Source organism: Falco biarmicus, chromosome 2 (assembly GCF_023638135.1).
Source record: "Falco biarmicus isolate bFalBia1 chromosome 2, bFalBia1.pri, whole genome shotgun sequence".
Taxonomy (NCBI): Eukaryota; Metazoa; Chordata; class Aves; order Falconiformes; family Falconidae; genus Falco; species Falco biarmicus.
Window position 1 is genome coordinate 8,291,974 of NC_079289.1, and position 24,988 is coordinate 8,316,961.

General features: G+C 37.9%; 1 protein-coding gene across 21 annotated transcripts in view; it reads left to right on the forward strand.

Moving 5' to 3' along the window:
- The window catches only part of DLG2 (discs large MAGUK scaffold protein 2), a 1,040,391-nt gene that overhangs the window by 813,211 nt on the left and 202,192 nt on the right, over positions 1-24,988 (forward strand). For all 21 annotated transcript variants that reach the window (XM_056327218.1, XM_056327222.1, XM_056327223.1 and 18 more), the window contains one exon: positions 10,180-10,282. In XM_056327218.1, coding sequence (XP_056183193.1) covers positions 10,180-10,282 — 103 coding nt within the window. The remainder of the gene's footprint in view (positions 1-10,179; positions 10,283-24,988) is intronic.

The following is a 24,988-nucleotide window of genomic DNA, read 5'->3' on the forward strand; positions in this document are numbered from 1 at the left end:
TAGAAAACAAAGCAGTAAATTAGTTTCCTAAACAGCTGGAAGAAAGACTACTTAAAAGTGAGACCTAGAGTGTTTGAATTTTTAGTGCATTTTTTGGTTTTGTGTTTTTTAAGAAAGGATCCATGACCGTCCACTTAGGGCAGTTATGAAGAAACAAAGAAGTCTTTAAACTGGACTAAGGCAAAACCGAGTTAGAATTTAGACAAATGAGATGCTTAGAAACCAGCTGAAATTCATTGTCATATATTTAACTGTTCAATGCAGACCATTCAGATTTTTTTTCAAGGAATCAAGGAATATTTGGGAATATAGAGAAGCTTGCCCAATTTTCAGTGAAAACTTCTGGGAGAAATAATCGATTTATTTGCAGATTGATTGCAGATACTTAGAATACAACAGATGAAGGAGTGATAAACCCCATGAATTTTGCAAAAATAGTCAAGTGTAATTTCCTTTCTGAAAGAACAACAGCCACAGGGCTGGAGAAGAAGCAACAGATGTCATATCATCAGAGACCTGCTGCTCCTGTAAGCTACCTATCAACATCTTCACACAGTGACAGTTCACAATTCCCACCCCCCACCTCCCTAAAAAAAAAAACCAAGATAGAAACAGAGAAAAGCAAAGATGTCATGGACAGATCTAATGGGAAGATCTGGGGCAAACAGTTAATGCAAGCTCAGACATTGCCAACAGCATTGGGAAGTTCTGGGATTTGAGGGCAAGTTAGAAATGGCAGCAGGTCTCTAAGAATGCTCAACCTATTTATGTTTATATGGGATCATCTGGGTGCACGGTGCTCCACCTTTCCAGATAAACTTAGTTTCACCTTTTACAATGCATGCAGTCATATGTCCAGTACATCATGATGAGCCAAAACCATTTCACATAACAAAACTGAATCACCCATACAACTCCCTGTACAAGAGGAGATTTTTAGAAGTACAGAAGGCAACTGGGCACACAATGAACAGAAGCTGGGTGCAAATGCAAATTTATGCTTTTGAAAACCCTCTCTTTTATACATGTAAAATATAGAAATATATAGAAATATAATATATATACGTAAATAAAGAAATAATAATAATTTAAAAAAGTTAGATATTTTTTCCCCTCCATGAAGCCTTGGAGTTTAGAACTTATGTCAGGAAAGCCCTAGCATCCTCCTTGACCATAAAAAAAACACTTCAATGAAGTATGAACTGTGTCAATGTAAACACTGCCATCTGGAAATACTTAACCTTGGAGATGAGAGCTGGTAGCAAACTGTTTTTCAATGTTGTTGATAAATATACATGATCTGATGGCTGGAAGTTGAACTTCGACATGTTCAGCCTCAAAACATGATGCACTTGTTTTGTAGTCAGGGTAACTGGGTTCTATTGCCATAGAATCTTCTAGACTTGTCACTTTGGGACTTCAAAATAAAATACTTGACTTTCTAAAATACAAGCTTAATGGAGATTCTAGGGAAAAATTTACCACCTGCATAGGCTTGAATACTCTGTACCTTGGTGACTGTAGACTTCTTTTTGTCTTTTATTTATTGAGGAATCTATCTTCCAGCTGGATTTCTCTCTCTCTTGCCTCCACCCCCCATCTTTCTGCAGTCTATAACATATGTTGCAATAGCCTTGATGCAGTGACTGCTGCCTAAATTAACTGTGACATTTCCAAGAACATGATCAGAACCTAATAAATTATACTAACAATTCTCATGAATAAGGTATGTCTCTTTTTGCCAAGCAGCATTAGCTATCAGACCTGTCAGTTATATGTCATGCAAAGCTAGTGTATTGGCCTAGACTAGAGGCTGTGTAGTTTTTTTACTGTAATGAGATCATCAGTTGTCTCTAAAACATTTATTTTACGATTTCCTCAATGAGTAGAAATGATCTGGTGCCAGATCATTTGCTCTTCAGCTCCTAATAGTTTAAGGAGGAGTTCACATTCAGTTCAAACATTCTGACTTAGCAAATTTTGTTTCAAGACTGACAAATGGAATTATGTCACATCCAAGATTTGGAGTGAGCTTTACACCCCTCAGTATAGCCTTACTGTCAGACTCAAAATGAAGAGAAACTAAAAACAATTTTGAAAGCCAAACTGCAACCACTAGACAAAATGGCTACATCCCTGAGCTTTATTCATTCTGAGATTTGCCCCAGGCTGGACTTTTGCCTTGTACTTAAACAGACTAGACTCCAGGCATCATTCTGCTCTACTGCCCAGTATGTTTTGTGTTCCTGAGTGATTAAAAAAATTATCGTATCACATGAGCTGCAAAATAATAGGAATTGGCCATCCATTAAATAAGATATTTAAGGGATCTCTGCAATAATTTGTTGGTGGAGTTTGTGGAGATCCTTTGGAAAAAAAACAAGATAGATATGCCCTTTATCTGAACAAGCAAGCCACCAGGACAATAACAAAAGCAAAAACCCTTACAGAATACAAGCACTATTTCCTTTCCATTGGTTTTAAAAAACATGCTTTATTTAAGAGCATGAAGCATCATCTATTCAAAGTGTCTGTGTCGCATAATCCTTATCTGCAGAGCCGTAAACGAACTATGAATGTTGTGATTCAGGTAGCTTTAATACAAAATGTGAGCACTGAACACTTACTTCATGAGCTGGAGATTCCAGTTAGACAACTACCATTCAACCATTCATACACCGCCTCATGGTCAGTGGATTTAATTCAGTACAGATTTGCCATGACACAAGCCAATGGCCATCTCACCTCTCACAGGCCTCATTGCCATAGTTTATGGATATGAAAATATGGAAAAACCTATCAAGTAGAGTTCAAGGCAAAGATTTCAGTTTTTAAATGCATGACTAAGTGCTTGGAGTCAGAGAAATCACCAATGCCCTTCTGTCTCTAAGCAGCCTCTAAAACTGTTTTACCTTTTTAATTCAGTTCCTGAGTACCTATCGTTTATTGGCTTCAACTGGAATTAGGTTCTTATCATCTTTGAGTTATAAGGCACTTGTTAAAATGGGAACCCTTACTTCATTTCAGAAGCAGGAGAACTTCAATAATTATTTCTGCTTATACTAGCCTTTTAAATTCAAATGTGGAACAAGAACCCTGCAGCATTATGAGCAGAACTGATCAATTATAGTTTAGCTATTTCGATATGCTGAAAGTAAAAATACCTTTTAGAACTGTGTGGAAACCAAGGTATAAGGAATAAATGGTACTAATAGGGGGATGTCTCAATGACCCAGGATGAAAGCAGAAGACAGGGAAATCCAAATGCTGAAAACAGAATTATGGAGAAAGAGGATTATTTCAGAAAGGCAGTAAAGTGAATGGAAGTAACAGTAATGTGTAAAGTAAAAGCTGTAGGAAGAAAGAAGAACAATTTGATATTTTATCAGTTTGGAGTAGGAAGACAGCAGGAACTGCAAAGGAGAGGGAATGTGTGAAGGCTTGAAAAGATGACACTGCAGTGAGATTCTTGAGATTAGGTAGTGGTGGAAATATAAAGGTCTTTGAGTGATGATGCAGGAGGAGGGAAGGTAAAAAAGCAGCAACTAGATTTGAATTTAAGAGCACTCCATTTTAACAAATTTAATAAATATTGGTCAGTGTTATTAACTAGCATGGTACTCGTATATGATATTTTTCATTGTCAATACCAATTGTCTTAATATGAAAAGAATACGTGTTCCTCTGTCTAGACTTCATTGTTTAGCAATGAAACAAAATGCCATTGAACACCTCATAGGTGCTGGATCACATCCAGTCCAGGCTGGTAATTGAATGAGCTGTTAGCTATTTAGTGACCTGGATGAAATAAGTTTCATGTCCATTTAGCCTCCAGTGAGCCTATGTGTCCTTTTCAAAAGCTGTCATTTATTTCAAACCTGATTTAAGCAAATTTTAAGGAATTCTGATGGAACTGAGAGGAAATGGCTCTTAAGCTGTCACTGAAGCGAACTCTTCAGTGAAATTATTTCAGTCTCAAAGTTAGCCAATCTGGCATCATTCACAAAACCTACACTCACATAGGAAGTAGATCTACCAGAAGAATTTCTGTATGGTTTGGATTAAAAAATAAGCCTTTGCCTATGGTTATAGGCTTAACAGGTACCATTTGGAATGATTCATGTGGTCTGGTGAGTCATAAAGTTTGTTGATTCCTACTTTAAAAGGCAGCATGTATATATTCAATAATATAATATTAATTATCTTCCTGCTTCAGAGATGTAATGCTCTGATACCTCTTTCAGCTGGTTTAGCTGTCTCCTTAAACTTCCTGGCAGAAAAATGCATACTAAATGATATAACTTGTACCCCCCAGTGGTTCTTGTTTTCCAGAGAGGAGAGTTTGTCTCTGGAATGCCTAACTCATCAGAGCATAAAGACCAGCTTACTAGAGGCAAAAGTTATAACTCTGAGGTAGCTAGACATGGAAAATTGAAAAGGTCAGTGAAATTGCTGGCCCGTAAAAAGAGAGAAGGAAGATGCTGGGCATGGAGAAAGCAGGCATGACACGATAGGTTTTCAGTGGAGTTCAAGACGAGTCAACCACAGTGCTTGTATATGCTGAATGAAGCAGTTTTAACTGAAGGGAAATGTAGGCGCAGAAAACATTAGAAGTGAGAACAGAGAGAAAAGCAATGGAGTGAGCCTCAAAATGTAACAGAAGCTAAGCTGGAGAGTGAAGACTCTTTCCCCCATGTGCGTTTCTCCTTTCTCTCTGTTGCTAAACCTTTTCCTCACCAGCAAGGCGAGGGCTGCACAGCACCTCCCAGCAGCGCCCCGCCGGCTGCCGGCTCTGTCCGTGGTGCTGAGGCGGCGCTGTCCGTGGTGCTGAGCGCCCCCTGCCGCCGCGCCCCCGGAGCTGCCGCCCCGAGCGCCGCCGTGGGCTGGGCTCTGCTAAGGGGTGGCCTGTCCATCCCCAGATGTTGCTGCTCCAGGGCTGTGCTTAGCTGACATGCATGAGTTTCTTAGAATTCTCGTATGTTTTCCCGGACACTGCATCGGTTGTCACCGTTGTGGGGGCAGCTGGGTGGAAAGTTTATGCCACCTGCTTGTGAGGAAAGTCTTCCTCAGGTGTATGTTCAGGGCAGATCAACCCTAATGTGTGTTTTCCCGATTTTCCCTGCCTTGCTGGAAGACTGTGCTTCCATCACCTAAGGGTTGATGCTATGCATTCTATTTCTAATCACTAAGCAGGGCTGCTGGAGAAGTGGCTCAGCTTTCCTCTTATCTCTTGTTAATGTGATTGAGAATACTTAAGTTGATGTGCAAAATTAAGGCAGATAAATAGGGTTCCTTGTATCTTCTCCAAATGCAAACAATGGCAATTCTGGATGTAAAGAGTTGTCTCTACTCAGACTTCTGTTTGCTTTTCCAGACACCAAAAGCTCTTCTTTTATGCGTTTAACAAACAAAAGAATTCAGCCACAACTTGAAAAATCTGCTGTATTGTTTCTTCCACGGTAAAAAAGTGCCTTTTCTTCACCATTTAATTAGTTGTGTAAAAACACTGTGCTATGTCAGTGATAATGCAAACAAGAAATGAAATTAAATCCTTTATGCTTCCTCCTCAGAGAAGGGGTGTTGTTTTCCTTACCTTTGCAATTCAACAAGACATTCCAAGTGTTCATGTAATCACCGTAGAAACACAAAATAAGGTAGCTGAAATAAATAAATGGCTAAATAAAACAGATTATTCTGCTAGCCTCTATTTGAATGACCTACATAGGAATCATGCTCAAGCATTCCAACAGAAGACAACTGGACTGTAATAAGTCTTTAAGTGGCACTGTTCAGAATTGAACCAATTTGTGCTAATATGGGCTATTCAGATACTTTAAAGGGACTATAACTCTTCCAATTTTAGAAGAGTTCGATCTATCCAAACTATAAATCTTTCATTTAGATTATGATTCAGTATTTAATGAAGTAGATCATGCTCTACTTTGAGTTAATGAATGCAAAGGCAATTACTATAATTACTGTGAACTATAGTTTAATCTTTTTCTCCATTTCAGTTCAGTTTTGTCTGTAGTTTTAAACTATAATCTTCCATTGCAGCACTTCTCTTTGTAAGCTTTCTAACTGCTTTTTGCCACAGCATGCAGAAGAGACAGACATCTGTATAAGCTGGAGGCTCTTCTTATTTCCATTATGTCAAATTCATTTTGGAGTTAGGCATTTAGAAATTGTGCAGTCAAGTTCATTCTGGGCCAAGGCATCAGGATTGTGCAGTCAAGCTCAGAACATCAGTGCAACTTTTCTTATTGTGTAACACTTCTTAAAGGAAGCCAGCTCATCTAATGGGGGGCAGTGAGGGGGTGTGGAAGCAACAAAACACTTTTGAGAGGTACCAAACTTTCCTGCACACACTTGCAACTTCGTCTGGGTTTTTACTGATTATTCTTAACATAAACTATGTTAAATGAATTGAAAGCAGTAACTGAAATCAGATTTAGCAATTTGCAATGAGATCATGTCAGGGAAAAATATCACCATGCACAATTGTTACAATTAAGACATTGTTTTGGAGGAAGAGGCAGGACAGAGTATTATTTGTTTTAGTCTTGCAGAAGCTTGTTCATTTTGCCCTGAAGGTAAGAATTTGATTATCATGTGTAAATTAATGGTGTCTTTCAACAAGATTTAATGTTGCTACATGAAAATGCTGTTTTTCAACTAGAAGGTTTGGGACTTGATTATATTTGCTTTTAAATATTGGGAAATAATATCCAGAAATCAAGTTAGCATCCTCTCTTCTTGTTCTTTAGAAAGTCAGACTAGGTTATAAACTCTTTCTAAATATAACAGCGGTTATTCTGCAGTGAGATTCTGTCAGGTATTGGTGAGCAAAATAGCATACGAACAGACTTCTAGCTACCTATTTGTCAATGACTGATTTCATTCTGAAGATGCAGCTGTGTATCTTCAAGAAGGAGATCACTATTTTGGCAACCTAGTGTAGTCAGTGTAGTCAGGTCGTTTACTTGTTCAACATTACTTAAGCTGTTTTGTCTAGCTTGTTTATCATCTTCATAAAAAATCCAGAAGATAGGATTGATCTCTGACATTTCTTTGCTTTGCTTTTTTAATTTGAGCCACTCAGGCCTGTAAGTACTCCTCAAGTGTCCATCCCCGCCTATATCCTAGCAGAATAGTGAACTTAATTTCAGATAAATTCACTCACTATAATGTGTTGTGTTTGCACCTTAGGCAATCGTTTCTTCCAGAATGAGCATGCAAAGGGCAGAAAGAAGTCAACTGCCATTTCAGTGGCTTCGTGTTGCTCTGTGGAAAAGTGAAAAATGTTTGTGTAACTTAACTTTGGTGGAATTCCTGTCTTATATTTATGTTTTTGATGCATTATTAGGATTTCAGTTATTAGATCACAAATAGATAGAACTATTGTTTGTCAGAGTAAACTTGTGGTTTCTTTATCCTTTCATACATCCTCTTCTTTTATTTATAGATTTTTATGAATTGTTACTGGTTTTTAAAGCTTCATGTTCTGTTAACACAGCTCTTACAGACCACCACAATGTTTTGCTATATTGCTTAAGAGAGGCTTGTATTCACCTGAAGTCTACAGTCTTCAAGCTTAAGCCTAAACCAAAATACTGAGGGTTTTTTTCCCCCGCCTCGGACATTCCAATAATGACCAGGTGACATCATCCATATCCATCTCCCCAGCTCAGGAACTCAGGAATGTTCCTTTAAGCTTTTCTTCAGTTCATCTTATTGCTTCTTTCTCAGGACTCTCTCAAGGACTCCAGTTATGAAAGGGATAAACACATAGATAACAGTCCAGTTCTCTATTAAATTAAAGGTGACTTGGCTTCAAAATTGTCTTCTTCAGAGACACTGAATCAAGGCTGAGGTTTCCTTTATGGCATGGTACAGGCACTCTGCTGCCTAAACTTAAAAATTCTGCTCAGACTTCCACAGTACCAAAGCTGTGACTGCAGTGCTGAGTTAATGAGTAATTGCAGTGTTGGTACAACTATGCTCATGGCATTGCAGCATCAAGTCTTATAATACCATAGTTGAGTAAAGGTAGGGCGAAACAAGTCTTTCTTCCACAGCAGTAGCCTAAATTGTGCTCCTTTCAGGAAGCTTGTATTCTCCGCAGATGTTGCAAAATAAGTCCTAATTGCTATCATATTCTACTTTAGGTATGTTCAGTTTTGTGAATTAACATAGATTAGATTTTATGGCCTTGAAAGTTCTCCTTTGTTATTTTAGAATGCACTTAATTATTGCCTTCTAAGATACTACGTTCCTAGACTGAATTTCAGCAAGTTTTTTTTCTAGGTGTCTATATTAGTCTTGCCATCCACCAAATTTGAGGTTTATGGTACACAGCCTTGATGAAAGTGTATAAACCTTTGGCTCATTTTTCTGGAAAGCTTCTATCAGCCATTTTTACAACCATCCTTTTCAAACAGGAAAACAGGATAACTGAGAACTCTTGTGTTAGACAAATTATGAAGTTCATTATCTGAGCCCTATGCTCAGAATTTCTTTTCAGGAGCATTAGAGCATTACTTCTAAATAAAGATACTCACTTCCCTTTACACAATCTAGACAGAAATTTTAAAAACAACACAAACTTTGTGCAGTTCAGATGACAGAAATATTGTATCGTTATCAGAGCGCATCTATCAGCATATAACGCTTTGAAATATATGAGCCAAAGACGCTAATATATGGCAGTACCAAAACACTGAATTATTGTCACAGCTTAGCTTCAGATTGTCTGTATGATTGTAACAGCATGGGGATCCATACATACCTATTCTCATAAAGCATGTTAAATAGCTAAATGTGTTCCCAAACATATCATATTCTCTAAAATTATCTAAAGATGAGCCAGTTTCTAGATTTAATTGATCTAAATAAATGTATTCATAACAGTCTCAATAGCTGTTATTTGTAAAGTTATATGGAATTGAATTTATTTTTGTAAACCTTAAAAGCTACTAATATTTAAATAAAATAAAATTCTTGTTTTCAGTATGTGCTTAGCCATCTTGTGATAGTACTTGATAAAAATAAACACAAATGGTTGCTATGGCTGAGAATTTGGGGCTTGTGTTTGGGCTGTTTGCCTGTGAAATCTATGGCATTGTTCTCTTTCTTCCCCCTGCCCTTTATTTCCTTTCTTTTTTCTTTTCTTTTCCTGAGCAATCAGAAATGGATTTCTGTCCTGCTGAGGTTGTTCACATTTTGAAAGTTTCCTGTTCCTCACTGAAACATTATGAACTGGAAAAGTGTAGAGGTGAAGAGGAAAGACAGATAAATTATAAAGAAATAAGAAATCTCTCACACTTCAGTATAGCCGGACAGTAACACTCCCACTGGAAAGCAACGTCCAAGTTGCTGGAGCTGTTAATAATTCTATATATGAATTCTGTCTCTTCCTTGGAATGCTGCTGACAAAGCATGTAACATCACAAATACAAATCAAAAGGGTTCTGAAACTTCCCCTGAGTTTTAAGGGTGGATTCCCTACTTTGTTCTACTCTGCTGTAGATCCACTGCTTAGGCAGCAAAAAAAATATAAAGAGGAAAGGTCTGTGGATGTCAAACAGGCAGAGGTGATGAAGCTGTATCAGATAGCAACTCCATTGCTGTCATGTGCAAGACACAGGGTTTTTTCTAGGCAATAGGAGGAGGGGCTGCATGAAAAGAAAGCAACAGGTGGGGTTTCTGCTCTGGAAGTTGTCCAGCCAGCGGTTTTCATTAGAGATGCTCTATGTATCTCCAGGTTTCCGTGATGCTATAGACTGGCCTCGTGGAGATTGGCTGAAGGAGCAGTTTCCTTGCTTGCAATATTCTACACTGACCTTCAAGCACCAGAAAACAATTTATCTTTTGAATCTTATATGTTAAATGATAGTGATTGATGAAGAGATGACCAAAAATGTAAATTCACTAGAACAGGAAACCCCAAAAAGTAGTGGCCAGAGAATAGGCATGGATGAGCATAGGCAAACTACGGTGTGCACATCCTCATGGCCAGTCACAGGTAACATCCTCAGCCTTTTTGGTTTTTGTGCTTTCACTTTTGCTGCTGGGCAACCTGACCTTTACATTCTTCAGATATTTTAAAAGAACACACTTCTGTCTTTCTATCTAATGCTAAACTACTCAGATCTGTTGTTGTTTGCATTCCTTCTGTAGGTGAATGGTATTGATCTTCGCGGTGCTACCCATGAGCAGGCTGCAGCTGCGCTAAAAGGAGCAGGGCAGACGGTAACAATCATAGCACAATACCAGCCGGAGGGTAAGCAAAATAATAAACTTAAAGACATATGGTAAAAGATAAGTACTTTAAAGCCACCCATTTAATAGGATGAGGCTGCTGTAGATAGTGCTTTTCCCAGCTATCGTCAGAAGTCATCTGGAATGAAAATTTGAGTGGCAATTCTATCCCAAGAAAATGGCTGTATTTCTGTTACAGACTGTGCTTTTAGAAATATTTTATGCATCTGTAAGAACTATCCTTAAATGGGCATATAATAAGGCAGTAATCAACACTTAGTTAATCATATTATTTTCATTATTGCTCATTTTACATTCTTTTCTATTCTCCTACTGGACACAGATAGTGCAAAAGATAAGAATAAACAGAAACACTAGGTGGATCTGAAGTTGCTTCGGACAGTCAGATCAAAATTAAACAAAGATAAATGCTTCCTGCCAAATGCATAGGGTTTCCCATTAGTGCTTTTGGATGGTGTCCTTGTAACTCCAGGGCAATTAGACTATGTTACAAGTACTCTACTGGAGAAAATGACAGCTTTATAAATAAAAGCATCAACAGGAAATTCAGAAAAATACAAGATATTTAAGGTGGAATGTAATCCCATCCAGCTTTTGGTGTCTAATATTTAGCTTTCTGGAATTTAAGCTAGTTTCAATGGGAAGAAGCAGGCACTGATTGACTTTAAGAGTCCAGGGTTAAGTGGCAGAACTTCTCATTGTCTGTGAGCTATGACCCAAATGACTACCTGAGGCTCTCAAGGAATTCATGAAAGGAAAATTACGTTCTGATAGGAAAGGTAACCTTCCTCCACAGTAGTTGTTACCGTGAAACTTCCCAGGTGAGCTCAGCGACTGCAGGTGTCTATGAAGACTTGCTGGCACCGTTTTATCAGTTTTCAGTAACTGTTTCTAGCTATGACCTGCCAACACAAGTTGTTGATTCTGCCTGATTGCGCCCAGCCTAGCACACATGTAGGTCTCAGGTGAAAGAAAACAGCTCTAATAACAGGTTCAGCTGGTCAGCTTTTCCAGAGACGCAGCAGGGATGAATTAGTACTGCCAGAATTTATCACACATGGTACCTTCTTTCATTTCTCTGGATCCTGATGCTAGCACACAAAGAGAAAAACAGCTGGTATTTTAGTTAAACTTGAAATTGTTCTTCAGATCTGTTATGCATCCATTTCTTGGTTTGTCTGCACTGAAGTCACCAAACAGAATAAATTAAGCTGTACTAAGAAATGGGCAGATGAGAGCAAATGAAATTGCAAGTGTCTAGTTAAATCAATGGAACATTAATATAAACATTCAAAAGTAATAATCAAAGTTATTTCAAAGGAAAAGTATTGAAATGCAACTCCATTACAGATAGCTATCTGCAGTGGACTCTGAAGAAAACTATATTCGCATTAGTTCCAGCAGTCCTGTTTGCTGTCTGGCGATTTTATACTGCAATTTTCACCATGGTGTCTGAGCACTTGTAGCGATCACTGGCATTTCACAGTCATCCTATGCCATTGTTAATACACAAAAAATACATCGCTTGATGGATTTTTCCTGTTATAGTTGAACTTTCAGTTGACAGACTTTCCCCCTACATTTTGCCAGCTCTGTACTCTGTCAAATTCAGTTTTGGTGAACATGCAAATCAAATGATGCTGATGAAATCTATCACGGAATATATTGCATATTTATTCCATTTTTCCTGTAACACTGCTCCATTCACTGAAAACCCTGTTGAGGGCAGACTAGTCACAGCTGCGTGACTTGTCGGTGAAGCACAGCCAGATTCCTGTTCACCCAAAGGGTTCAAAACATACTGAGAAGAGCGGAGCTGGTGAAGAACAGGGTCTGAAAGTTAGACCTTTTTTAGGAAATGATTGAATCATTTAGAGCAGTGAGAGCATTTAGTAACTGTTCAGCCTGTGCTGTCTTACTGCTGAAGTATTTCATTTTAGTCTGAAATGCTGGTTGCTGCAAACTGCATAAATACAGATGTGAAATGAAGTATTTCTTTGTTAAAAAATTCCCAGCAACAAAGAAAGATGAAACAGTTTTAAAACAGTTATTTAAATAACCTTCACAGAGAATTATTTAAGGATTTACAGGTCACACAGAAAGACAAACACACTGTATCAGCATAAACATTTATTTTATTTCCTGCAGAATCCTTTTTGTCCTTTCTCTATAATTTATACCTTATTTACCTTTTAATTATTTATTTAAGTTTATATTATATATAACAGAAACACTTGTTTCCCATCTATTGGAATGTAGTCATAAGATACCATCTTAAAACCGTACGTGTGTGCTTCCCTCAAGGGGTCCTCACTTCAAAATGCTTCCAGAACTAGTAAAGTACATAAGCAAAGGTATGTAGCTGAATTTTTCCATTTTCATACTGGAAGCTCTGAGTTGTTGTTACTACAACTTCAGGTTTTGGGGAGAAGATCCAAGAACAGCCACTGCAAAGGTTAACCAGTAACTTTTCAAAAATCTTTTCCAGATTATTAAGCCTTTAGATGTTGTTGCGAAGAAAAACATTCGATTAAACTTTTAGCTATTGGTATTTCAGGTATTAAGGGATAATGATGTAAGTACTAGTCAATACTATAAGCCAGCTGATGATTAGCAATTAAAATTATTAGTAGAAAAACCTTATGTTCCAATAATTTAGATTGCGCTGTAAAGAAAAAACTTACAACACACTTATCTTGGCAATGTCTCAAAAATTAAATAATATACATTACTGTGGGAAGAACATGAGGTGAATACTACAGAAACAGCTTTCAAATTGAAACTTTCCCTTTCCTTGTTTCAAACAGTCAGAAGTTCGTCTAAGCCTTGTATGAACTCTGCTCATGTTTATGTGTACACACTTGGCAGCAAATCTCATGAGAATGGCAACTCCTGCAAAAAAAATCTAGTGCTTGCTATCAATTTGAATAGCTTTTCTTCATAATATTATGGCACTTTGTTTTCTCATCCTGTCTGGAGTAACCAAATGCAGAGACTAGCTCAGATAAAACAGAATAGCATCACAAATTGTTTTGAATGCTGTCAGACTTGTGGTTGGTGATGGTGCTTATCTGAACCACACTGCCTGTCCCTTAGATGAAAGTGGTCTTGGAAATGGAAAATTCTGTAAAGGAGCACAGATACAGTGAACAAAGGGATAATGGAAGATACAAATAGTGATTTCTTGAGAGGGAGGTGAATGGAAATGCAGGGGATAGCACGAGGAATGGAGAAGAGCTCCTCAGCTCTTCTCCTCCTCAGTCCCCGTTTTCCTCGTGTACATTCACCATCTTTATTTCCTTCATCTCTCTGAGAACTAAAAGAGAAAGAAGAGGTATGAAAATCGAAACAAGAAATGCAAATTCTGTGAACAAAAATACATAAAGATTAGTAGGAGCAAGAGGAAAACAGATCACAGAGTTTAAAAAAATCAGAGCTCGACAGTGAGAGGGTATGTTTGTACCCTTAGGAACAGCAGCCATCCCTCTGGGCTGTTAGAGTCATTCCTGACTTTTATTCTAAAACCTGAAAATAAGCTGTGTACTCTGTATTATCTATGCATGTATTCTGTAAATAGAGCTCAAGTAAGATTAAGCATCATGATCTCTAACAATCATTGTGGATGTAGTTCATATGGAGGTTTATGCACATATTCCAAGTACACTAGCCATCCCACAGGCTTCAGAAAGATGGCTTTTTGTGTTCATGTGCAGCTCACGTCTTCTGCACATGGCTGAAATGAAATTAAAGGGAATTTAAGGACCAAAGCCTACTTAGAACAACCTTAGAAGAGGAACTGGTTGCTTATATTTAGCTTTGCTTTCCAATTTTTAATACTCTTGGAAACATTTTAACTCTCCCCATAGCTTAGCAGCTCTCAGATCTCTTTTAAAACATTGCTAAAATATGGAGCTAGTGAGGGGGCCCTTCTCTTCTGCAAAATAAAAACCTGGGTCTGGGAAATAATCTTGGGGTGGAAGACTGTGTTTCTATTAAAAATTTAATTAGAAAATAAAATGGGAATATATACCACATAGGGAAACACTTTTTACACTTCCAGGTTTTTATGCTGGACATATTTTGATTTTAATAACAGTTGGAAATTAAAGCCCAATGTGGAAGGAGTTAAGAAAAAAAAAAACATTTTGTCAGTGAAACTGAAATATACGTTCAAAGGAAAGTGAACTTTGGTTGAAACAGTGACAATTTGTCCTGAAAGGCACAGCTTGGGAGCAGGGGTAGACAGAATACTGGGCTCCTAATGAAGCTGCTGCAAAACTTTATTGCACATTTTAGTCCCAAATGCTCATGTCCCTTCCCCCTGGAGCAGCGTGGAAGGGTAGAACATAGCCCTAAGACTTTTACAAAACATTCGGTGTCAGTGGTCTGCAAACTGCCTTGTGCTGCATTGCAGTGCCTCTGCAGCTATTCCCTCACAACAGCACCTACAAAACTGTTAGACCACCCAGAAGTTTCATGTGCTTTAAATCTTTCAAGCCGGTCAATTAAATTGCTTTCTTACCAGCTTGCATATAGGGATTGATTAGAGATTGATTAGAGATTGATTAGACCGGCTGATGAGGAGGAGGTCAAAAAGTTGTTAACAGCGAGAGAATTTCTGCTTGATCACCTTTTGAGAATTAGCTGCTTGCTCGGAGCCTCGGTGCCTACTGTGCGGTGAGTAGCTGAGTTGCAGTTGGAGAAAGAGCATCAGGCAGAGAGGTGCTGTGGTGGGCAGTGTCTTTGCAGACATGAGCTAAGGAAATTATCAGAGGGCTGCACCTCCAGTTACAAGCATCTCATGGCAGCTGTGGTACTGAATTCACTTGTTCATTCTTTTGCTCCTGGGTCTGGGAGGCTGGCATCATGCACAGTGACAGACCGAACTTCCATAAGCAGCATCCACTTTTATGGAAGTACTCTTTGTCTTACACGTTTGCCTGACCTACTAATGCACGAGATCTGCTTTTTTTAAAAGTATCAGAGCAAAAATCTAGGGATTACTTTCTCGGGTCTGTCCCTGAACAGTCATGGATACTTTTTAGCTCTTTTCCCCCATCTCATTCCCTGTACAAACTCTTGTCTCTTGTTTTGGTACAACAGTCACATATATTCCTGAGATGTTTAACCTATCCAGATGCTGTGGGAATAAAGTAGATGCAAAATATATGGGAAAAATAAGTAATTGTATTTGTTCATTTTTGTTGAGGTCACTTCTATACTTTGAAATGTGAATACTCATCTTAAAGGCTGCTTTTCCCAGCTGTTGAAAATCAATGTAGCTTAATTACTTGGATAAAGTTGCATTGCAGCAGGTGGCTTTCATCTGGAAGCCACTGTATCCAATTGCCAAAGAATGCAAGATATTAAGGTTGCATTTCATGCGTGTGTATTAAAGCATATAAAATAATCTTGGAATGGCCAAGCTGGATCAAAGTGGACCAAAATGGACCAAAGGCCCATTTGCTGAGGATCCTGTTTCCAACAGTGGTCAACAGCTTAGGGAAAAAAGAAAGAACACAACAAGCACTGAATATGTCCTACTGACCAGAGGGGGTTGAAAAATCCTCTCCTTGTCCTCAACTGGAAGATATCACCACTGTGAAGATTAATAAAAGCTAAAAACAGTTTAGAGGTATGTTTCATAGATTGTCCTGCTGAAGTTTAGTGAGTGAGTTGTACTGAGAAATTTGCTGCATTTTTTAAAGTTAGGAAAAGTGAGAAGGAAGGAGTAATATAAATGAGAAACCTTGATATTACGGCAGTATTATGGTAGTATCTTTTGTTTTCCTATATTAGAGTATTTTTTTTTTAACTTACCACCACCAGATAAGATGTGTTGTTCCAAAACCAGAGAAGTTTTTATTTCAGATCCTAATTTATTGATAGTAGTTTATAATGCACCAAAATTCTCCTGTGTAGGAGACAAGGACTGCAGTCTCATTCAGATAGCAAAAACAAAGGCTAATTTTTTCTTTTCTTTTTTTTACCTTTTTTTTACAGTGGCATCTCCAACTCTACTGTTTCCTTATTTGCTGATAAAGTTTTTTTAATAAGTTACAGAAAAGTAAATTGTTTTCTCTAGCTGATTCAATGTCAGGCCTATGCCTCCCCTGCTTGTCCATGAAGTGCTCATTGAGGAGGGGTTAGCCAGACTGCAGATGATGCTGTCAAAATTAGTCCTCTGGCTTCTAATAACATGTTTTGCTTCAGTGGAAGTGCAGAAGTTCACCAAGCAGCAAATTGCTTCTTTGTTGCACAGATTTCTGTATAAATTAAGGTGTTTAACAGCACTGTGTGGCTGCAATACACAACTTCATGTAAGGCACTAAATCATGCCGAATGATATTTGTGTGCGCAAAGCTAAAACTCTGGCACTTAAATTAATCCTTCAGTGCTCCAGGTTATGGCAGCAGTTAATGTACATGGTTATATGTTGAGGCTGGTATTTGTTGTTTTTCTTTCTTTTGATCTAGTAAATGTGACTTTAGTACCCTTAGGACAAGTGCAGCAGTTGCCAAGGCAGTACCCCACTTGTCCGCTCATGTAAGATCCTTACCTTCAGTAGCGCTTTTGAGCTTCTGCTTACTGCATACTATTTAGAATATACTGCTTTTATTTTTACATTGTTGGAGCAAAGTCTTCAACTTTATAGTTTCATTGCAAACTTCACACTAGATTTACTTCAAGTAAAAAAAAAAAAAAAAAACCAGCCAAAAAAAGCAAAAGCCAAATCCATATTTTCATTGTAAAAATCTCCTGATCTCCTGTCAAATTATTTTCTCTTATCACATTTCCTTTCTGTTTGCCTGAGCTGTCCTCAGCATGGCTTCCACTCTACTGCAAATTAGTTCTGGTCCCTAAGTGACTCTGCCTGTGTACATGGGCACTGCCCCAGCATGGACAGGTATTTCTGGGGCTCTTGAGGTGCCACAGTGGAAGAAGCACCAGAGATTACAAATGTTCTTTTAAAGTCAAACCTTCATAGGGTTCTCCTAAGTCACAAAAGGTTATATTTTAATTCCACTGTTAAATGTAAAGATCACGTTCCCAGTTGAGTTACTTAGTGTAATTCATCCAGCACTGAATATTTTATAAAAAGCAGATTTTTTTTCCTTATCTAAAATAGCCAGCAAACCTCATGCATGAAACAAGTTATGGCTTTGATAGATTTTCTTAATTTTTTTTTTTACAGATTAGTTTTTGTTTCATGTAGTCATCCTAGTCTGTTAGACTATTTGCTGTTTCCTTACAGACTCTTGAGCTTTCGCAGTTCCCATTTTCATAAATGTTTCAGTTTAAGTACTTATTTTGTCATTCAGTATATTTAAGCTCTTGTTTCTATCAACAGACTTTAAACTTTCTTAAGTGGTGTATTCTTCCATAAAGTTGTCAGTGTCAACTGTAGGAAATTGTGCAGGAAAATAATTTTCTTTTAAAACTGTCTTGTCTTCTTTTCATTTTAAACATGGTAACATGAAGTTATGTGTTGGGGTTTTTCTGCAATTTTTTCTTTGACCTTCAGTTATAGTGCAGGTCCTGTTTAGTATTTTTGTTGTTCGTATACTGCCTTCTCTGCTTAATTATATTTACATATACAAAGGAAAAGGTCTATCTGTTAAATCCTCCTGCTGAAGCTTATTAATTGTGTTTCTTTGGCAATTTATTAATTACAGTTTAGTAATTTCCTCTTTTTACTGTTTTGTTAAGGTAATCATGCATAAGTCTCATTGGGAATACAAATAGAGAGTTGATTTTCTTTTGCAACAGCTGTTACATTTGCAGCTGCTAATTTAACTATTAAGTATGGGCTACAAATTCTTCCCCCTTTTCTAAAATAAGTTTCACTTGTGGCTTTGCCCTTCCATGACAGCTTTTTCAGAAAACAAGACCTTCTAACAACGGAAAAGACATGTATGGATTCGTGTACTATTCCTTTAGTAGTGCTGTAATAGGAAAAAACAGTTTTGCAAGTGCACTAATACCACAGGAATAGTTTCTCCTTTTAATTAATACCTTGGGTTTATATCTTTGGCAATAGAGGAACATTCACAACCATGTGTTTGAGTCTCACCGTAGCAGAAGGAATGGGGAGCTGCAGTTGGGAGTGTGCTGCTGAGTTAGCAGGGAGCAGCCCAAGGATAATTTGCTTTAGAACAGAGGAAAATCTTGACATTATTTCTGAAACCATTTCAGTGTTTCTTTCTTCTCTCTCTCTCTTCCTTTTCTCAATTTCTAATTGTGCTTTACATCTGGAAAAAAATGCATTACATGCTAAAGACCTGTTGTGTTTACTTTCTTTTTTACATTTTAAGCAATAAATTTTACCAAAAATTCTACTATTTTAATTCTTTCATGCTGATATCATTTCATACATCATATGATTCCAGAAGCTCATATATATTTCCAACGATTTACTTTCAAAGGTGCTTGCTTTTGTTTCTTATTGATTTTTGTACTTTGCAAAGATACAGTTTGTTTCTATGTTGCGTTGCTTTTTAGTTACCTTCAGTATCAGGGTTTTTCTTCCTTCTTACAGTCAGTATATGTTTGTTCTATTTTGTTGCTACTGTTTTTCCTAGTCTTCATGATAACTTACACAACTTCAAATTTAGAGGCTCTTATGGTACTGTGAAACTGGTCCTGTGTGATTGAGTCTATCAAAGGTACTGAGGACTTTTCAGAAAAATATTTTTTAATCCAAACAGTTTAACATGTTTTATTTTAATGGAGTTCAGAAGCTCACTAGAAACCTGGCTTTCTCTGCCTTCAGGTGAATTACTTTATATAGAGACACAATTAAAAATACAGAGCAGTTCATGAACTGGATGAAATTGCACAATACATTCAATATTACTGACACTCATGTGCTTAAACTAATACTAAAATATAAGTCCTGTGCAATCCCTGTGTGTTCAGCTTATGTCCCCAGAGAATATGAATACTAAAGATTTAAGCTTTATCTGCAGTAGTTCATGTGAAAATACTGAGCAAGCAAAATGTTTTGGTTTGAAATTAAAAGTATATTCTCCTGGGGTTTCCTAGGGAACTGCTGTTGAAGCTGTTAAAAAGAAAAAAAAAATAAAAAAAAGAAAAGGAAAACAAAAAAAGAAGTATGGCTTTCAAATCCCTCCTGTAAAGTCAAGGTGCATTTGCTTCAGTGTTTAGTTAGAAAGAGACAAATTGAAGAGTGAAGTTCTGGTGTCATTTGCTCTGCTTGCAAAATATCAACAAAAGCAAAAGAGCAACTATAAGAGAGACTCAAGATCCATAATGTGAAGGAATAAAAGTTTCCCAAAGGATGTGGGGAATATAGCCTGCTTCTGGAGATGTCACACTGAGGAAAGACAGCAAGCCTGACATAAAGTGACAGCTGTTACAGTAGCATTGCTGAATATCACAGGAGGCGACGGCATATGGGGGATTTTCTTGGCCCGGTGCTGTGGCTGCTGTCAGCACAGAATTCACAGAGAGGTCAATGCAAGTGTTAGGGACAGCCTTTCCCAATTCATATTTTTAAAGTTTATAGTTCTTGACATGTAGAGGGATTTTCTTTCAATTTTATTACAGAGCTAGGCAAATACAAACTAAGAAAATTTTTGGTGGTTTGTTTTTTTTTGTTTTGTTTTGTTTTTTTACTCTGAAGGAGGCTCTTGCCTAAGCTGGTTGCCCAGGGTCTCTCAGTGGGGAGACATAAGCCTCGCTGAGCTCGTTCAGCCTTTTTCTGGATGAGATGCAACTCTTCTCACTGGCTATAGAGGGGACTTCAGTGGCTAACGGAGGCTGGATGGGCAAAGCTAAGGCCAGGTGAATTAGCCTCTTCTGGTGTCCCTGGGACGTTGCTACTAGGAAAGTGCTGAGCAGGTAGGTGGAGTTGCTTTCCCCAGCTCCCCAGGTGAACTCCTAATGAAGCCAGAAATAAATTCTTTGAGCCCTATGCCTTTAGTTAGACACCTTCTCTCAGAAATAATTCCTGAAGCAAGTTAGTACAGTGATTGTTATGATGGAGGGAGGAAAAAGTGGGAAAAATCTCAGACAACATAAAGTTGTGATTCCAGTAGAAAACCAACAAAATTAAGAGATTCAAGGGAAGATAGGAGGTTTCAAGATTATTTACTTGTAACTTGAATTTTAGGTAAATTGATTGGTTGGTTTGAATTTATTACCTATAGGTAAGAATGATGGCAGCTCCTAAGAAATAAATAATGAAGCATGCACTATTTAAACAGAGAGGGACAAAGAGGTAAAGGGCAGATCTATTCTCAGGTGTTCCTGAGCACTGCACTTCATGCACAACTTTTTAAAGGACTTCACTTACAACCGTGAATAGTTACCCTATTCGTTTTTTTGACAGGCTTGTTTGTTTGTTTGTTTTTTAATACCCTATGTTGGTTTGTATCCCTTCCTAACTCCGATCTCCACTGGCTGAGAGTGGCAACAAAAGGGTAGTTTAGTGAAAGTATAAATACTGATTTGGGGTGTACTTAATGGGTAGGTGACCATGTCATTATGAAGAATAGGAATACTGTTGGGTAGACCTTTATGCACACTCTCACACACACACACATGTGCACACACACACACAGCCATTGGAAACTGGAATTTGGGATCCACAGGGCCAGATTTTAAGAGCCCCATGGGATGCCTGCAATAGATGTCTTCACAGCTGTCATATGCCACGCATTCTTAGACCCTAAGTGCGTGTGATGAAGTAAGTTATACAGTATCAGATCGCACACTAAGCTGTGCCCGAGATAAAACTATTTTTCAGTGAGTCAGTTCAATGCTTCTGAAAATCTTCACTACTGAGCTGCTTCTGCAATAAATTCCCTTTTTTCCATGATGTTGATCTACATCATTCTTTCTTACATTACTTTCTTTTTCGTGGGTCTTAACCTGGCAGTTGACAAGAGAAATCAGAATCAGATTTTGACTTCATTGTCAGTCTCAATACTTAACTACAGACTCATTGAAAATACCTAATTAACTCCAGAATCATTGAAAGAATGTCATATGTCATGTCAGCCTCAAAAAAACCTTCTGCTTAATAGTAATTTTGAATACAAAAACATTTTACGTGATAGATGAGTGCACTGAAGATACATACTAGCTTTGATTTTATCCTCTCTCACCTATATGGGTTACCATATAATGGCTTCATTAGAGACTTAAGTGAAAGTTGAAGTAAATGGAATAATCCTTTAAAATTAATATTAACCATACTTCAGTGTGAAGAAGCCTTTAAAGATATAACACCATTTATCTAGAAAGTAAAAATTTCCATATATTTTAACCTGAGGATCCATCTTCTTTTAGAATCTCTAATATCTACTGAACATAAGTAATTTTTTCCCCTGCTTTCAGGGTTGAAGGTGGTTTCAAGGATATAGATTAGTATTTTCTAAGCCAGGTGCTCAAAGTTAAACTCTGAAATAGAAATATCCTGATCTTCTGCACTGGTGAATTATGTGAATGATCATTTCTCTTAAAGTTCAGTTTATTCATATTTTGTACCTTAAACATGGAAGTCTGGCATTAGTCACCTGTTCTGGAGAGTTTGTTATTAGACATCTTGAAGTACTTTCTAGTGACTTTCTAATTCCCTTTGCAGTTTGCAAGGGAAACATGAGATTAACCCAAGTAATCATTACTAGTTTTAGCACATAACATATTGCATATTTGCTTTAAAATTGTTTACAGACAATAGCTCAGAATTACGCAGAAATGTCAAACTGATCAGCTGCTTTTCAAACCTTGCTACTCAGCATCTGAGGTTTTCTTTCTGCGGTGATAAACTACACAATATAGATCAGGGCAGGTCTTGCCTTGTGGATGGTAGGGTCCATCCCCACCAGGACTTTAAAAAACTTGCTAAAAACATTCTTTGTTGTTCTGTGATAATAGTGACCTGTATCAAGTTTCCATGTATATGCACATCACAGAGCCCTCATGCATTTGCAGTGCCATGCCTGAGTCTCTCTTCCCTCTTGTGCCAAGCATGGACAGCCCATGGGGGAGCACGCACAGGGGTTGACAGACACTGGTTGCCAAGAACTGATTTTCTTCATTTGCTTTTGCACCACTCTGGGCACCAATGGAAACAAAATGTATATGAAAATGGGTCTGCAAAGTCGCCCTCAGTAAGGATTTTGCTGGCTATGCCCTGACTTGCGGGACAGCCATGTGGCAATGGGGCCTGAGCATGAAACAGGGACGGAGGAGGGAGCTGCAAGAGCTCTGATACTCGAGTTTTCTGTGATTTCATTTGGGAAGTGAGCTGAAGGTTTGTTGTACAGCTGGGTTAAAGGTTTTTTTTGTGTGCATCTGTGTCCATATTTTTCAATATTGTTCTTTTAAACCTCTGTTGTTTTACACATATATGTGTGAGTTTGTGCAAAATTTTGTCTGGAGATCCCCACCACCTAGATCATTTAAGCAGGTTCTGATATAAATTATCAAAGCTAGGTCTGGGTAAGAGCGGTCTGCCTACATGGCCTGGAGGGTAACACACAGATAAGTACTCTAGCTTGTGTCCCAAGAGTAATGTAGCTGCATTACCTTTTCCTGCAAGTATATGTCCTGCATCTCTGCTAGATGCTCTGAATTTTGCACCTATCTTAGAAATTCAGCCTCTTTAGAAAGGAAGACAGCTCACTGTAAGGTAAGTATCTATTTTATGATGGGTTGCTAGTTATCCTTCCCAGCGGTTTGTAAACCTGTCTCAATATTTACCACTGAGAGAATTCACATTTTTATCATTCTCAGGTTGCAAAAATGTAAAAGTATGTTGTCTGTGGTTACAAAAAATCAGAAGCAAAGTGTAAGAAAGGGGTGATAGTGTTGGGAAAGAGAACACTGGAGTTCTGACAGTCAGCATGTACTGATCGTCTCTTTGACTTTGCATAACTCTCTTCTGATTATTTTGTTAACCAATGCAGCCACTCGTAAGGTTTGGAAAAGTATATTATGGATTAGCCAGGAATCGTGTTTTGAAAGTATAGAGAGCAATATAAGTGCTAGTTATTGTACAGAAAGTGTCAACGTTAGGAGTCAACCTGCATTGGAATAAAGAATTCATAAGTTAATGTCATTACAAACTTTATATATTTAGCATTGTTATCAAGTAACCCAAATAGAGGAGAAGTATCTGCAGCATGATGGAAACAAATGCTGTAAAGGGAAACACTGAGTATCTTGAGCATCTGCCTTATTCTGTCTTGTTTGTGAATTCACCATAAATAATTTCAATTAAAAGAGATAAAATGACAACCGTTATGTCTTATAAGTGGCTGTATGAAATGAGTTTGAAGCACTGGGAATGAAGCATCATTGGTTCTGGGCTAACGGAACTGCAGTCTAGCCTGTGGATGGGGGCTGGGCTGGCCAGAGCCTGGGTTTCACCTCCAAGCTGTTTTCAAAGCAATTAGAAGTGTAATCGTCTGTTTTCTGTTTAAATCCTTTCATGATGGAAATCTATGGAGTTTTACTAAATGGACTTTTTCACAAATTCAGCTGGTTTCCATGGAAATTTTCCTCTGTCAAATGAAACATCGCGCTTGAAAATCACAGGAATTCAGAAAAAGTCCAAATTATTTCCATTTTAAAGTGCTTTTGTGCTATCTTATGATTTAGACAGTTTGGGTACCTCATCTCCACACTTTCTGCTCCTCGGTTTGTGGTCACTTCTCCCAGGGTATCCCCTGGACAGGAGCTCTTAAGGTGACTCACTTCTTGGCCTTGGGAGTAGAGTAAAAGTGTAGGAGTGCAACATAACTATTTTCCAAATAAGAATATTTTTGGTTGAGGGCCAAAAATATAACCATTGTAGGAGGAGTAAGGGAGAGAAACCAGTTCTGGTAAACTGGCACTTCTGAAAAAGAGGTACAGGTTACTGCCATCATGAAACAAGTTGACTTTGTGTTAAGTTTATGTTACTTTTTAAGTTGTATTTCATTTCCAGACGTCCTGCTCTTGGAAAGATCTTTCTGTGATGTTCCAAAATAAGCCCGTAGGTGTCTTAGAGAGGCATGGAAAAATCTGGGAGTGCGTAGAAAGTAAACAATATTACAAGTGTTAGGCTTGACCATAAAGTAAAAAAAAAAAAAGTATTATTTAAAGATAATATAAACAAATTATATATGTATTTATATGTATATATATACTCCTTTATAAACAAAAGGAAATAGGGACAGTAGCTTTGTTGATGTTACTAAGTCCCTCTCAGAGTGAAAACTGCTGGTAGCGCCTTGCTGCCCTGGAAGTCGTGTAACATTCACTGCACTAGGGTGTTATGCTAGAAGCCCAGATTCAGATGGCTTAAAGCCAATGTGCTTGTCAATACACCAAATGATTATTATGTGTAATATTATCTCTTTGAAGATTCCAGGATGCTCAGTAGGAAAGGCTAGGCACAGGGAAGCTTTAGGCTGTCCAGACCTGGGTCCAAAAGCAGGAACAGAATGGTTGATACTTCTGTGTGAATAAAGGTCCAGATGTGATACTGTGCTGTCTGTTAAGATGGGTCTAATGGTAAGAGACTGATAACATCTGCCAGAAAAGTCAGGATTTACCACTGGTGTAATTACTCTGAGTCTTAGAATAGAGTTTTAACTTCTGTGAAGAAATTAGAGTATTGCAGTCACTTAGATAGATTCCCTGCGATATTCAATCAGGAATATCTGGTCTTCTACTTAGGGTAGATTTTGCC